Source organism: Aspergillus vadensis, assembly GCF_003184925.1.
Source record: "Aspergillus vadensis CBS 113365 unplaced genomic scaffold BO88scaffold_7, whole genome shotgun sequence".
NCBI lineage: Eukaryota > Fungi > Ascomycota > Eurotiomycetes > Eurotiales > Aspergillaceae > Aspergillus > Aspergillus vadensis.
Window position 1 is genome coordinate 754,489 of NW_020292045.1, and position 16,297 is coordinate 770,785.

Below are 16,297 nucleotides of genomic sequence, written 5' to 3' on the forward strand. Positions count from 1 at the left end.
CAAGAGCTTCTTCTTCGGGATGTCTTAGTACATAGTGGTATTTGTCTGGGGTCAACTCTTTGGACTGTATAGTGTATACCAGCTAATGCGATCAGTAGGAATAGTGGTTATTTGATGGAGCACTCTGCAGTGCTAATTGATGGAACTGATTGGGACTTGTGGTGGTTCAAGTGTCTTGATTCTGTCGGGGGCGCTGAGACAGTGGCTGTCTTTAGTGCTACAGTGGATGGAGTATGGACTGGGGAATCAGATTGGGGAGTCACAATGGGAACAACTTTGGGTTTGACACACTCCGGTAGCTTTTATTGGTCAATGACTGCATAGCTCTAAGTATGATCTAGTTGATAGGTATTTTAGAGTAATCTGGAAGTAAATGAAGGGCTGGAATCAATTGCAGTGGTGGTGCCTGTGCCTGTTGATCCTCACATGATGATAGGCTGTCTGTGTCTGATGTTGATGGATGATGATCAACTAATGCCTCATTTACTGCCACTCGGCCATCTCTTACCCTTGAATTTCCCTTGGATCCTTTTTATTCCTTCAATTAATTCCCTCTCCATTTATCAGAGAACATCCCGACCGCTCGAGCCTCCATCCCTGCCGGCTGGTCGGAGTGATCTTCTGCTTATCCCCAGCTGCTGTCTGTTCACACTCTGGCCCCATCTGACTCTCTCTCTCTTTCTCTCTTTCTTCTCCTCACAACTATTATCTACTAGTGTGTTGGTTGCATCTGGCACTACTGCCGTACTAACTAGACCACTAGACTATCCCTTCCCATCCCCCTCTTCTGCCCTTTCGGATCTCCGATTTGTTCTGATAATCGTCCGTCCGTCTTGAAAGGCGATCCAGACTGTCTTCCTGTCCCTCCATTTATTTACTTACCTTGTTCTATCACCATCATCATCAGCACTACCACCACTACTTCGTATTACTGCTACTATTCTCTCCTTTGTGATAACTAACGTATCATCTCCCTTCCACAACCTCCCTTTTCATCCATTTTGTTCTTCTTACTCCATCAAATCCAATATTGTCACTATCATCATCATGGGTGGGTGATACTTTTCCTATAATGCAACTTCTCTTTTCCCCATGGCGGTTCCCCGGATTGTTTGTTTGTCTCTCTCGTGATCCACCGTCAATGGCTTGTCCCGGTGGACATCCAGCCCACGTTTCCCTCTTGCTTCGATCCATAATCCATACTTGAGGCTACCTCACCTCACATTCCTGTCCCAGCTGGGAATGAACTTGTGACGTGATTGCCCGGCAGACAGGATTGACTTCAACCCTGGTGTGCCTCCTCCCACCAACCCCTTGTCTAGGCTGCACATACCTACCCGTATCGCTGAGCTTCCCCCTCATCATCATCACACGGGTTCCCACACCAGCAGGGGACCTCCATCCTCGTTCACTGCGCCGGGTGGACGTGCCGAGTCAGAGCAGTGACCATTTATCCCGACCATGCATCTCATTCCTCTTGCTGCGACAGCTACGCCAACCACAACCACGCTCAGTGGAGGGTTGTCTGCGGATGCCCCCGGGGGGAAAGGCCAATCACGCCGCGTGCTGCATGGTGTCCCGAACGGGCTGGCAGACACAGACGGACTCGAACTGCTTCTGCACTGGGCGGTTGGGATGGCATGGGATTGGATCTGACTTGACACACACACACACGGGCTGGAACAGCACGACAGTGGTCTCTTTTCTCACCTGGTTTTGGCTTTGCACCTTGTCTCATCGTTTCTTTTTCCCTTTCTCTCTTTTCCCACCCCCCCTCCTCTCGGCCATCCCCTTCCCTGGCTGGCTGCTTCTTACACACACGCGCACACTACTACCACCTACTACTGTGCTAGTAGTAGTACTTACTTCCTCACCCTGTCTCTCACACACACAGCCGCCCACACACACACACTTTCTTCTGTGTCTGACTTGACTTCCCTTCCCCCCTCCCGCCGTCACCCTCCTTTATCTCTCGCGTCTCGCCTCCTCTCCATTCCTCTTTCTTCTACCTTAATTCCTCCTTCTTTCCCGTTCCCATCCCAATCTTCCCCCTCTTTTTTTTTCTTTCTTTCGTACGCTGGTAATTTCCTTTCTACTGCTTTGTTCCCTCCCGACCGTGGATTCGGTGGCTTACCATCTAGGCTTAATCTTCAGCCGACGTCTATCGACCCTATCAAGTAAGTTTGCTTTCCGATCGATTGGTTCCCTTGTAGCTCTTCTTGGAGTATGGATGCGAGTTAGCGCTGTTCTTGGTTGTTTGTTTTTCTTCCTGGAAAGAAAGAACTCTCTTTGCCATTGTTGCGGGCAGCTGGACGGGGAGACAGTGAACAAGTCCATCTCAGCGATACTAGACAGAGTGTGATGGGATGGGCGGTGCTCACGGCTCACGTTCGGGAATCCGTCATCCCCACTGTTTGCTGCCACTCCCGCAAGCTATCCACCCTCGTTCTTGATCTTCCACTCCGATCTTCATCTATGATGCATCTAATTTTGGGATTATTCTTTTGGTTGTTGCTTGCTCATTTACCACACGGAAGAGATATTTCACTGTGTTCTCACTTGCATCTGTCTCTTCACTCTCCTCCCCTTCCACTGCTGGTCTGTTGGAAATGGGCTGTGTCCAGTTGCCCGTGACTTCCCCAGGGTCCCCCCGGTCTGGCGTTTGACGCTAAACCTATTGGGTGTGTCAAATCACCTGACCGGCCCCGTGTCTGGCGCAGAAACCGGAACTCGGACCCAATCCAATCCAGTCCCGTGCATTCCTGCTCCTGCTCTTCCCTCTCACTTAACTCACCTCTCAACTCTCCAATTCACTCCCCCATCTCTCCATTGCCATTCCCCATTGCCGATTCTCCCGATTTCGTTCCATCCAACCAAGCAGCTCCATTTTCCACCCACCCCCCAGTTCCAGGGACCTTGCGCGCTGATCTCATCCAACCCACTCTTGTCTCACCACCTCTTTGCCTCTCTTTAAATCTCCACCCTCCCTCTGCCATTCCCGCGCGCTCGCTCTTGTCCCGCCTCATGTCTCCATCTGCTTTCGACGACACTGACCACGCACAGCGCGAGAGGTCTCGTTCTCCCCGTCGTCGTTCTCGTAGCCCTCGACGCAGCCGTCGCTCTTACTCTCCCCGCAGTCGCTCTCGCAGCCGTGACGACTATCGCCGCTCCGACCGTCGTTCTCGTTCGCCTATGAGTACGACCCAAGGCGCTCCCGGTGGTCATTCTGCTTCTGGTTACGGTGGGCGCAGCAGCTACCCACCTCCCCCCCGTTCGTTCGAAGATCGCGCCGTCGCCAAAGAACAAATGATGCAAGCCGTGCGCGAGTCGTCCCAGCAAGACCGTCGCGTCTATGTGGGCAACCTCTCCTACGATGTCAAGTGGCATCATCTGAAAGACTTTATGAGACAGGGTGAGCAGGGTCATATCGTGTTGCCGGGCGTGTGATAGCGTTTGTGCGGGTCTGGAATTTGTGGCTGACTTTGGAGGGGGACGTTCCGCGCTCGAACAGCTGGAGAAGTCATCTTTGCCGATGTCTTACTGCTTCCCAATGGAATGTCGAAGGTGGGCGCCAATGCGTAGTGTGGCTGGTTTCCTTTCCCTTTTTGTGTTTCTGGATTTTTTTTCTTCCCCTGTTGGTTCGCTTGTTATGGACTGTTTGGGTTGACGGGCTGGGCCTGGCCGTCCGGGATACTGTAGGGATGCGGGTGAGTGGACTCACTTGGTCTTTGATAGTCAGTTTTCTGTTACTGACAGTCACAATAGGATTGTGGAATACGCAACCAGGGAACAAGCGCAAAATGCGGTAAACACCCTCAGCAACCAGAACTTGATGGGAAGACTCGTCTACGTCCGTGAGGTATGATGCATCATTTCCCTCCAGGACACTGAAGTCTTGATCGGAGGATACTGACAAAGCGCAGGACCGTGAGCCCGAGCCTCGTTTCACGGGAGGTCCCTCTCGTGGTGACTTCGGAGGTGGTGGTCGCGGCGGCTTCGGTGGCGGCTTCGGTGGCCCTGCCGGCGGCGGCGCTGGTGGCCGTCAGCTTTATGTTTCGAATGTTGGTTTATTCCCGTCCACCATTGACATTTGATATCGTGCTCGACTAGGATTAGGTATTGACGCTGGGGATGTTTAGCTTCCGTTTAATGTTGGCTGGCAAGATTTGAAGGATCTTTTCCGCCAAGCTGGTAAGTATGGGACGGCAGAGCCTATATTCAACCGCCTTCTCTGCCTCCTTTCCGTCGCAAGCGTCTTCAGGACTGACATTGACTTCTCACATAGCTCAGCAGGGTGCTGTGATCCGTGCCGATGTTCACACCGATGCCACCGGCCGTCCCAAGGGCTCTGGTATCGTCGCCTTCGAGTCCCCTGAGGATGCCCGGAATGCCATTCAGCAGTTCAACGGATACGACTGGCAAGGACGCCAGCTGGAGGTTCGTGAGGATCGCTTCGCTGGTGCTGGACCTGGGTTCGGTGGCCGTGGTGGCTTCGGAGGTCGCGGTGGCTTTGGTGGTGGTTTCGGTGGCCGCGGTGGCTTTGGTGGCCGTGGCGGCTTTGGCGGAGGCTTCCGTGGTGGTTATGGCGGAGCTCCTGGCGGTTTCGGTGGTGCTCCTGGTGGTTTCGAGGGTGTGCCCTCTGGACCCCCTAACCCGTTCACCGATTTCGCTACCTCCGGCGGCGACAAGAGCGCTGTCATCTACGTGCGCAACCTGCCCTGGTCGACTTGCAACGAGGATCTGGTGGATTTGTTCTCGACTATCGGCAAGGTTGATCGCGCGGAGATCCAGTACGAGCCCAATGGTCGCTCCCGCGGCACCGGTGTGGTTCAGTTTGATAGTACGGAAACTGCGGAGACTGCTATCGGTAGGTTTTGTGATTAGCTGCAGAACGACATCTACTAACTGCATTACAGCCAAGTTCACCGGCTACCAGTACGGCGGTCGTCCCTTGGGCATTACGTTCGTCAAGTACATGAACGCCGGCCCAGGGCCCGGTGATGTTGCGATGGACGGCACTGAGCCGACTGCTCCGATCACGCAGGATCAGATCATGTAACACTACCATATGATTTGCTTTTTCTTTCGGGAGGACATATCGAGGCCGAAAAAAGTTTGCGATGTAACACTCCGGATCGAGAAAAGAATGATCTGTTGGCGCGGATTCGCGTATGCTGCATTTTGTTCCATACCAGGCATACTTTATGATTTGTTTTTCTTGCTATTACTATCGGGCATTCTATTGTTGTTTCATTTCTCCGACGATATGGTCTGGCGGGGACGCATCGGATGTTGTTCAAGCTGAAATTCCAAGCGGATGGCTTCTGGTGGATATGGTCCTTTGCGTTTGGACGGTTGCCCTAGCGAATTTGCTGCACTGGAGGGTTTGACCCGTTTGATTGTTTGATCTGTAGGCTTGTAAGTGGTAGGCTAGGACGGAGATACCCGACTATACATGGTAGTGACTGTATTGGAGTTATCAGTATGTTTCAAGCTATTTGCAGTGGCTCTGGCATCTATTCACATTCTACGTTCTGAAGATTACACACAGCTTGTCTACTAGGGTAGTGAATGGTGTTGTGCTTGCTCCTAATCTAGTTTGTGTCCAGTAGAACAGTACTACGAGTAAGCCATTCTTCCCACGGAAGACATGACTGAACTCTACTACTACCTATGAGCAATGGTCATATTTCCATAAGGATGACCACTACTATCCGTAATGATCGAAGAAGTTATAGCTCAACTTGCGAGATGAAGATATTGTCTAAAAGATCTTTGAATTCTATACTAACTAGTTAATCCTTGTCTACTTACTTGTTATAGGAGGAGGTGAAGATATAGTTCCCTCTGCTTTTCGTCTACTGATTGCTATTCGTATCGGGACTCACAGTTGGATCTTACCACCGTCGTGGCTTCTTAGCTTCTGACGCTGATATCCATCGATGGTACTGTTTAGACAGCGGTATACACAGGAGGAGGATGGAGTATATTATTAGTGATTCAGGTGGATGTATTGCAGAGAAAGAGGGTACTGCTATAGATTAACCTATCTAAATATTTCCAAAACTCTTATCACAGTAGATGTTCATCAATTTATTTCTTAAAGATTAGTTGTGGCCTGAGCCGTTGCACCAGTGACACCTGTGTTGCGGCATGATGGTTTGGTAAAAGAATGAAGAGAGAGAGGGAGAGAGAGTTGTAGATAGGATTAAGAAGAAGAAAGCATGCAAATAAAGAGGGAGAGGTTGCTCACTTAAATACCAGACACAGTAGGTAGATATCCCCACTACAGCTGAGAAAACTGCGTCATTTTCTTTCAGCTCAGCTGAAAAGTCATCGAAGAACTCGCAAACGTGAATGACTCCAACTGGTCATGTTGCAGTTTCAGCTATCACAAGTTGCCCCGCATCATCTCGTTGCCTTTCTGACGATCTGCTCCGGTATAATCTAGTCTAATCTAGTGTACAAATCTCAGATACGTCCCGATGCACCACCAAACCTCAAACCTCAGCCACGCGCTAGTTTAGTTTAGTTACTAGTTAGTACTACGGAGTATATACCCGCAGTCTTCCGATCAACATGTTGGGTTTTTCGAGATCATGATACCATTACTATCTATAACTTATAAAACATGGAATGTAGAAAGGGAGTAAGTTATAATTATACCACTGTTCAAGGTGAACTCCCCGCAGCATCTTCTTTATACCAAAAGCCATTCCAGAAAAAGCTACTTATGGTCTACCTTCGAACCCAATCTATTGCCCCATCCACATCCACATCCACATCCCCATTTTCCTCACTCACTACCACTACTACTAGTAGTAGTGAGACTATGAGCCACATATCCCCGCCAGCTGATCATCACACTTGAATCGGTATTTTCTCGAAATTTTCTCTCCGAATGCCCCCACACGAGATTTCTTCCACAGTAGATTGAGATTCATCCCGGCTAGGGTTACTCTCAGGTCAAAGTGGCACCTATTATTCAATTAGACTTTATCTTAGTGTGTACATACTAGCGGTGAGATGTGTAAATAGATGACAGGCTGCAGGGTGTGCAGAGCGCAGACAAGGCACGCTTTGATCCCCCACCCCCGTCAGAATCCTTCAGATGCAGTGGCGTGTGGGTGTGTGTGTGTGTGTGGTCAGATGGATACTCACTCACTCAGCCTTTCAACTATTTACTAGATCCAGTAGGAAGCGAGTACTGTGAGTAGTGTAGATAAATTGCACTACCGCCACTTAGATCTCTTCAGTATTTTGGTACGGGGTCCCACGTCGATGACTCGTAGCGGGAAAATATTGGTTAGAATTAGATAGAGATGGATAGCGGGGCTAAGCCAAAAAGACCTGAAGATCATATCGAAGATCGAACTTTCTGTTCGGTTATGTTCTGTTTAGATCATACTTACCATCGGAGTTGATATCCGGGGGATGAGTATATGGTAATGTGATTGGTTGAATGTATGTGCCAAGCTCAGTTCTGGAGATTGATTAATCACCTGAACAAATATTACTCCGTAGATAGGAGTAGTAGGATCGAGAATAGATAGGTAATGTTCATGCATGCTAGCTATTGATTTAGACCACCCTGACTGGTTTATCCAGCTATTTATCTGGAGCTGATTCTGCAACCGACCGCTTTAATAAGGTCGGAAAGTTGGAAAACAAAAGCAAATCTATCATTGAAGTCAAACTGGAGCCAGTCGGGTAGTGAATTGAACGGTACTTATTATTGTATAGTGTGGCTCCGTCTTATATAAGACTATCCAGCAGTTCAGGTATAGTTATCAGATGTGGTAGCTTTATCATAGCGAAGAAAAAAAAAATTGGACTTACAATCATTTAATTCTACAATATAGTGCATGAGAGTGGTTTATATGGTATTACCATGATGAAATCCCCCACCGAGCGTATCTGAGAGGTGTAGGGATTATCTATGCACGGACCAGAGATGAGGGAGGTCTTGCTGTCTATAGTATGTATCCAGGTTTATTTTCGGGGCGGGGGGCGGGAGGGCAGTCTTCCACAGCTAGTGTAATACATACATGTCTTGGACATCATGGTTACTGCAAGGCTATACTATGTATAGTAAGAAAGCTCGACAATGGATATTACTATTCAGTTGGTTGCTGAAGAAAATAAAGCAATCTATTGATGGGAAAGGAATGAATGACAGAGATACACAAGCAATTAATTGATACGATCAAAAAATAATAAGAAAGAAAGGATGGAAGAGACAGATCTGAAGCACGATAGAAATTATATAGAGCCCCTATATCAACGACAAACACCCGTCCGTCTACTCCCAGGCTAATACCCCTCATTCATCTTCAGCCCCTCGCAAATATGTCCTCCGCAACTTCCGTGGCTTGTATTCACCATCACTACCCTCTTCAACAGCTTCCTCTTGGTTCACTCCCTCCTTTTCTGCGGTATTGGTGTGACCCTGCGCGATATAAATGGGCTTGAAACCCGCAGCAGCCCATCGAGCCCGAGCTTTGGGCCCCTTAGGCGCCGTCAGGACCCTTGCAGTAACGATCTGGAGAGGAGGCCGAGATTGCCAACCATTGGTCGCTACAATGTCATGATAGCTGTAGTGCGGGCGTGTCACGATTTAGAACCCGAGCACCGTGGTGAGGCATGAAGCCGACGTGAAGGATATGATGATCCATGTTATTGGCATGGCGATCAGAAATCGGAAGCTCAGGCAGTAGTTTAACTACAAGATTGCCAAACATATCGCCTTGGAGACTGGTGAACTGATGGGCAGCTTCCTCTAGGACTTCGCGAGTTCTTTCTTCGCGTATTGCCTGATCTTTCTCGCTCAGTGAGCCTCGGAATAAGAGCTGGAATGGCTGGCTCGCTAGCAGTTCGTCTCCATAGGCCTTGAGGAGGGCCTTCCGGCGTTCCAGTGTCGCATGAAGGAGTGGTGTGGGGGGAGGATTGGACACCCATTCTGACGCTCTCATCATACATACGCTCACGAGGGTCGACTTCCACCAGGCTGCGTCTTTGGGCAATGCTATGCAGGAGGAACAGAAAAAGGGTAAAGTCAGCGACATTGGCTCCACAGCGTGGGGAGAAAACAAAGAGGGTGGGGGGAGGACGAAGGGGTCCTGAAACTTACTTTCTTTGAACCTCTCATAGACATAGTCGAGTCGTTTGCAGAAGTTGTCGTCTCCTTCCTGATCAGCAGCATCCATTTTGGCATCCATGAACCAGAATGTAGAGGCGGCAAATTTATCATAAATGAACTTATTCATCATGGTTTCCAACAAGACAACCCCAAAATCAGCACGACCGCCAGGGGGAAGAGAGGAATATATACTGTCCCAGTCATCTTGGACGCAAAACCCATCCAGGCTTTCAATGATCATCCGTTTGTCATCATCAGAGAGACGGTACATCGGCTTGCTTTCACCCCATGCCATGGCCCAGCCCTGGACGCGTAGAGCGAGCAGACTAAAGCCATTGCGGACTATTTCCGGAGCGGATCGTATATGAGGTCGTGTAAGCATGCCCATCATGAAATGATGTTCCATTATGTCATGATACTCCTCTTGTTGACAGAGATACTCGCCATTGGGGTACACAGCTGGCCCCTTTCCCTTCTCTTCTATGTCTGGGGGAGGACGCTTGGGCGGCATTTGCTTTTTCCGAGTAGTGACCATACTGGCTGTTGGTCGGGTGGCTCAAGTAGGTCAAGTAGAAGAGGTAGTTCTGGGTTGGGCTGGGAGAGGGGAGGTAGGAAGACTGATGAGGAGGAGAAGGGAGGAAAATGGGAACAACAGTAAACGGAGGGGAAACTGAGCAGAATCAAAAGAAAAAGATTCGGCTGGAAGTGTGTTTTTATTTCATTCATCATGTATTTTTTCAGTCAGTTCTATCTGTTCGTTTTCAAGCTTCTTTGCTGCTCATTGGCCCTTAGGGCTGCCCGGCTCTTTGTTGTGAGGCATCACCCATATTTTAGAGAGCCGCCTAAGGATCTCAGCCCCGACAAAGCCTTCCTATATGCCATTCAGTTAAGTGACGGATATTTGGCCAAGAGAGGAAGAGGATTACGCGTAAGCCTAAATATGATAGAGAGAGACATACACGGTCAGATGAGCTGAAGTGATACAACAAGAAGCCATTCTGAGGCCTCATCCAGTGAGAGCAGCAGTGGTACCAGCGAGTGTTCATTGAATGGTGTGGGTACTACTCACAACTTGAATAATTAATTAGGGAATGCAGTGATAGTATGGTGGTGGCGGAATCACAACTATAAGATACACAGATCAAGGCCGTGGCATGCATCGATTATCCAGCTGACAATCCAGTTAGGACTTCGCTATGTTACGGGTGAACCGAATCAAACCGTTCACTGTCCTCCCAGCCTGTTTGAAATCATCCAGTACGTACCATCCAGCTGCCACTGGTTATGGCCTCTAAATATAAGCTAATCTGTCCCAAGTTTCTCCTAGTCTTGGGACATGTATACTAAGTTGGTTGACATTGCCGTTGGCCTAGCTTGCAGGCGAGACAAATGATAGGATAAAGAAAGTCAACTAACTACTATTGACTAACCGATCCTTCTTCTGAAAACCTGCTTATTATCTCTTGATAAAGAGAGAATTGATATTATCTACTTAATCAAGCACTCTGATATGGTGCGTACATCCCATGGAGATTCGATACTGCGGTGTTCGATATTTATTTGGTCTTAGTCAAGAAGGATCTTGAGACGGAAAGAGACTTCGACATACTTCCTTCAGTGGTTTTATGGGATCAGGGTACTAGGTTTAGCTGGGTTTTGCTTTTAAACTTTTTCCCTTTGGACTAGCCATGTATGTACCGTACCTATTGGCGATGGAGATATGTATTTCGGGAATGGTCCAACGGTCATGGGGGAAATCACGTGTAGTTAAGTTGGATGGCATCGTTGGTTTGATATGGAGGTCGATAATTTAATCTTCTATTAAAGTTTAGATAGCATATTGGAATTCAGTTCAGTTCATTCGTAAGCTATATAGATAGATATCCAAAGTCCTGATGAAGGACAAACGATCCGTGTGTTTGTTTGCATGCATCCATCCGAGGATTCAAACTCCCGACAACCAGACCAGGTTCAAAAACAAGCAAAGCAACAAGCATGCAAAATATAGCAGACGCAGAAAGAAAGCTCAGATCATCCAGCTGAAGCAAGAATAAGATGAAGACCAAGAAAAATTCAAATGGTGGGGGAATATTGTACAGAGAATTGAAGAAACCAGGCATCGCAAACGGTGCATCGCAAACGTTGATAAGTGCGAGAAGTGAGAAAAGAAACATGTCCCAGCCAGTTATCCAGAATTGAACCAAACGCCTTGATCATCCAACCGTCCATCCGGTCCGTCCATCCATCCGTGGACCGGTCACCACCACCTGTCACATTGCAAACGCCGAAAAGTGATATGTCAAATATGTTAGGGCGCAGCTAGTAGGCTCATTGCCTGACTTCAGCGTTCCCGGTTTTGGAAGTGAGTAATCTTCTTTCCCCGATGGGAGAGAAGGTCATCACATCCACATATGCATGCGTGAGAATAATATACATAGGAAAGTAACAAATGAAATCAACAAAGGAAATGGTGACATAGGAAAATAGCAACACAGCGCCGTAGCACAGTCGTTGCTTATGCAGCCATACCGGTTGGAGGGTAATGGCCTGGAATCTGTAGTTCAAGCGTCGACACACTATTCTTGGACTGCGGTGGAGGACGCCTGAGACTTCCGGTTTGCGAGGCAGCCGCCGATTCGGTTGTGACAGGTCCTGCCAGTGGCGTCCGCATTGAGCCGTCTACCGAAGCCGCCGATTGCTGCTTCGTAATGCCCACACCGTCGTCCACCAAGGTGTCATCTTGAGCGTCAGACTCTTCCCGTTCATCAATCGACGTGGGCACGGTGGTATGAGTGTAGTCGGTTACATTCGTCGTTGTTGGTGCGGTTGATGTGCTCTCGCCGCGCTCCCTTTGGCGGGTCAAAGAAGGGTCGCGAGAGTTTGTGGACCCAAGTCCCGCCACATATAAATTCGTGGTACTCCCTCGATCAGATCCGACTCTTTCCCGGTTGTCGTTCGAGTTTTGGGTGTGCTGGCCAAACTGTCTCTGTCGACCGCCATCTGACGTGCTCATCCAGCTGCCATAGTAGCTATCGTGTCTCTCCACTGGAGCTGCAGCAGCAGCACTGCCAGCACGGTTCTGGCCCATCTCTACATCATTGCTGAATGAATCCCGACCGTCAGGCAAGGAGCCGGCTGCGGCTAGAAGCTCTCTCTCGCCAGAGCTCTCACCACTAGAGGGTGACAGTGGAGCCTCCAAATGGCGGTCTATTTGCACATCACTGGGGAAACGCCCGCCCGGTTCGCGAGGCTGAGACGTCGGACGTTCCTGGTGCAAGACTGCGGACTCTGCAGAGTACGGTGTGCGGTCTGCTTCGTCTTCATCCATCCCATCACTGCTGTTCCGCCAACTCATGCCACTCACAGTTCGAATATGCTGCCTCACATATGCATTCCGAGCCTCGCCAGTCTTCGAGATGAGGCTCTCGATGTCTTCATACCAGGCCATCATCGTATCGTGCGATTCTGCGCGGAAGACCCAAGAATGACCCCGGTGCATTGTCCCGGTTTGTCGCCCCTTGAGCATGAATTTGTGCGACGTCGAGTCTGGCTGCGAATGCGACCCCAGCTTCTGCTCGGGAAGGTTCAATGACATCACCGGTTGTTGCCATGCGACTCGATCGGCAGACTTGAACTCGTGAAGATGAGTAGGTGACAGGACATACCTACTCAAGTCAGCAAAAACTATTCTAGGATACATGGGACCTTCATCCTGGGTGTTACTCACCAGCCGGGTGTATAGCTCTTGAGGTACTTGCTTTTGCGCTCCAACATCCCGGACCGGACCTCCACTGCCGCGGGATGATCCCTACCCGGGTATGTGATATTCTCCACATCGCGAAGAGGAACGCGCGGATCGACCAGTTCATCCGTGTTCGCGATGAAGGAGTTCCACTCGTGATCGTGAGGCATGGAGATCGGCCCCGCGCGCAGTTTTTCGACGGTGTCATATGTCTCATCTGCTTCACGCTTGAGGATGCTGGCATATGCATTATATGCTTTCTGTATCTCGCCTACAACGATGGACTCGAGCTCGCGACCAGAATGTTCCAGGTTCAAAAATGCCTAAAAACGTCAGTGCTGCGCATTGCGATTCTGCTGATGAACCACATACACGGTGCAGGTAGTTTTCCTCCTCGATTTGCTTCTCAATTTGCCGGTCTACGCCCAGGCGAACAATAAAAGGATCACCTCTTCCAGAGGTTGCGGAAGGGTCGGTGTCAACCAGGCCCAGCGCTTCGTGCAAGTGCCGAACCGTTTTGCGGGTGGCGTCGACTTCCTTCTCCACGGAGTTGCGGAAATCTCCAGAGAGACCCCGAATTTCCTTGGTCTTCTTTTGCAGATCGTTTCGCAAACCCATCAGCTGGTTCACGACTTCGCTTTCCACCTCCGCGGCTTTGTTCGCTTCCAAGTATCCTTGTCGGTGAAAGTCGCGCAAAATGTCGGTCGCATCGGACAGACCGCCGGATTTGAGGAACGTGGGGGGAAGCGATGTGTTCTGCATGATATTGGATGCTGATAGGAACAGTTTCGATCGGGTTTCGTAGGACTTCTGCACTTCCTTGAAGAAAATAATGAGGTCCTTCAGGACCTTGCGCCATGCTACCATGGATTAGCACACCAGAGACCAAAAAAATTGGGGATAACATGCTGAAGTACCTTGAAAGCGATTGGCCAGAACCTCAGTCGGGCTGCCATTCGTGGGGATAGGAACATAGAAAGCGCTGTTCGGATCTTCGCCATCGGCGCCATACTTTTCTTTGTCACCCAGGACCAGGCTCCGTACACTGCCCGCGCGCAAGCTGCGCTTGCTACCGCTGCGGCGCATACTGCCCCTCTTGCTGAGGGATGCTTTCTTCTTCAATGTACTGGTCCGGGTCGGGGTCGCGGAACGGGTCTGCGACATTTGGGAAGCGGATCGCTGCATGCCGGATGGACCGTCTACCGAGTCGCGCTGACTGGCAACATCGAATTCCTCGTGAAAGCGGCCGTTATACGGGTGGGAGGTTGGTGCCTCAGGATTGGCGCCGTGCGCAAGGTAACCGGAGGTGCTGGCGACGATCGAATTCGGTCGGGAGCTAGAGCGCGTGCTATACCCGCGATTTAATAGCAGATCGGGGTGGTGTGGAATAGAGCCGTAAGTGTCCTGCACTGGCGTTTGCGACCTAACGGCCATAGCCATGGCTGGACAGGAGGAGGGGAAGGGGAGAGAAGAGGGGGAGGGAGGAAGAGGAGGAGGCGGAGGAGGGCGGCGATGTGACGGACAACAGAGAGGGTGGTAGCAGTTGGGAACAATCGGGCGGTGCAGACCTGGCTAGGCCCGTGTGTCGATATCGAGCGACCGGGTGGTTGCAAGCTTGGGTGCAAGACAGTTCCGGATGCGGGCGGCCGTGATAAGAATATAAGGGTAAGGTCTGATAATATATCATGAAACGCGATATAAAAAAAGAAATGAGAATAGGAGGGGAGAGAAAAAGGAGAGAGATCTGAATCCACCACCCCGGAACGAATCACGACGGATCTAGTTTTGGGGGGGAGAAGGGAGACAGGATAGTACGGAGTAGATAGTAGTAGTGGTAGTGGTAGTAGTGGTAGTGTCAAGCAAGCCTAGCCGTGGTTACCAGGGCGAATTTGGGGGGAATCAAGCAAGTGGAAATTAGCGACCAGCCGGAAGTGTCTCGACTCTGGCCCAAAGGGTCTGGGGCGGACTGTTTGCGGGGGCAAAAGAGCCAGCAACAACTCCTATCCGTCCGGCGCGAAGGTGCTTGTCGTCGTCGTCTGCAAGTCGGTGCACCAACACAGCAAGTAGAGAGGAAAGGACGGGTTAGCGGGTGAGACTAGTACGATTGCGCTCGCAATAGTGGCCGGAGTAGTCGGTGCAGGAGCAGGAATAATCAGCAGCCGATCAGAACGCGTCTCGGGGGTTATTATTTAGTTTCCCAGGGAGATTGGGCCCCACCGGGTCGAAAGGACGAGGGAAGAGGGATGGATCCCAGAGTAATAGTAAGTAATAAGGGAAGCGGAAGCCAAGTGAGAGTAGTACGTAGGTAGTATAACAACTACTAAGTACTGAATGAGTAAAGTAGGGGCAGGGGAGAAGAAGTAAGTCAGTGACAAAAGATCCGGCGGCAGGTAGATCGACAATATAGTTGGTAGTGGAGGGATCCAACTCATCCACAAACAGAATAGAAAAACTCAGGAGAAAGCACAAAAAAAATCCTCCGATGCAAGTTCAACTGTTTCTCTTTGCTTGCTGCTCGTCGTGATAAAAGGGGGGGAAATGATGGAAGCTATAATTCAGTGCCGGTTCCGGATGACGTCTACGCCGGACAAAAGCACCCAGTTGTTTGGTGAAAGTCTGCGACGGTATGACGCCCAAAGGTTGGAACGGAATCTCCGGGCCCGACTTGACTTCACCAGATCCTTGAACTAGAACCAGCCAGACACACGAAGAGTCATGCAATCAGAGCTGAGAGATCGGGGTAGTCGCAAAGTAGTTGTAGATAGTTTGCTTGTGATCGTGGTCGATCGGAATGGTCTCCTTTTCCAGAACAGGACCACAGATGATACCGCATTCGTCGCTAATTAGAGTCGACACTCAAAAGAATACTAGTAGTATAAAAATAACCTCCCCACGGAAATGAAGAGGAAATAAATATTAATAAAACAGAAGGATCTGCTCCTAAGGAACAGACAGACAGACAGGCAGGCAGATAGACACTGTTAGTAAGTAGTATTGCTGGAGAACTGGAAGTGGGTTTAATGCCGTTGCCTGTTCCCTTGTTCAGGAGAGGCGAAGCTGGCAAGTCATCGTCATCACTTCCCCTCCGCCAACATCATCACAGTTCGTATCCCCTCCCAAAATAATCATAAGGGTCCCCAGTAGTAAGCTGGTAGTAACCGTGAACTACTATTGTTTGAGTGCCTCCCCGCCAGGAATTTCATTCTGCCTTTCATCCTTGCTGTTTGAGAAGACAGTAGTGAATCCTACCGTGCAGCACCGCACCACTAGCAACAATTCACCTAAATGGCAGCAGATAAATTCAAGGCCGGACTGAAGGAGTGGCTTGTTCATCGGTCTGCACTTACCTCTTTTGGACAAGCAAGGCTGGTGGGTGTGGCTATGCTTGCATCTGACTGGCTGAACGGGCAAATTGC

General features: G+C 49.8%; 3 protein-coding genes across 3 annotated transcripts; 1 reads left to right on the forward strand and 2 right to left on the reverse strand.

Annotated features, from left to right (window-relative positions):
• Positions 1-3,192: 3,192 nt before the first annotated feature.
• Positions 3,193-5,059, forward strand: BO88DRAFT_336875 (RNP domain protein; the record flags this gene model as incomplete). The annotated part of the gene is made up of 7 exons (XM_025702913.1): positions 3,193-3,412; positions 3,512-3,578; positions 3,766-3,859; positions 3,924-4,061; positions 4,140-4,191; positions 4,286-4,867; positions 4,917-5,059. 7 exons carry the CDS (start codon positions 3,193-3,195, stop codon positions 5,057-5,059), a joined length of 1,296 nt encoding a protein of 431 aa, XP_025564541.1.
• Positions 5,060-8,323: 3,264 nt separating this feature from the next.
• BO88DRAFT_452271 (uncharacterized protein) lies at positions 8,324-9,674 on the reverse strand (the record flags this gene model as incomplete). Its single annotated transcript, XM_025710679.1, has 3 exons — positions 8,324-8,577; positions 8,633-9,025; positions 9,131-9,674. The coding sequence occupies 3 exons, from the start codon at positions 9,672-9,674 to the stop codon at positions 8,324-8,326; spliced, it is 1,191 nt and encodes a 396-aa protein (XP_025564542.1).
• Positions 9,675-11,654: 1,980 nt separating this feature from the next.
• On the reverse strand, positions 11,655-14,321 carry BO88DRAFT_336939 (SLM1 family PH domain-containing protein; the record flags this gene model as incomplete). Its single annotated transcript, XM_025702918.1, has 4 exons — positions 11,655-12,804; positions 12,867-13,204; positions 13,254-13,741; positions 13,799-14,321. 4 exons carry the CDS (start codon positions 14,319-14,321, stop codon positions 11,655-11,657), a joined length of 2,499 nt encoding a protein of 832 aa, XP_025564543.1.
• Positions 14,322-16,297: the final 1,976 nt, after the last annotated feature.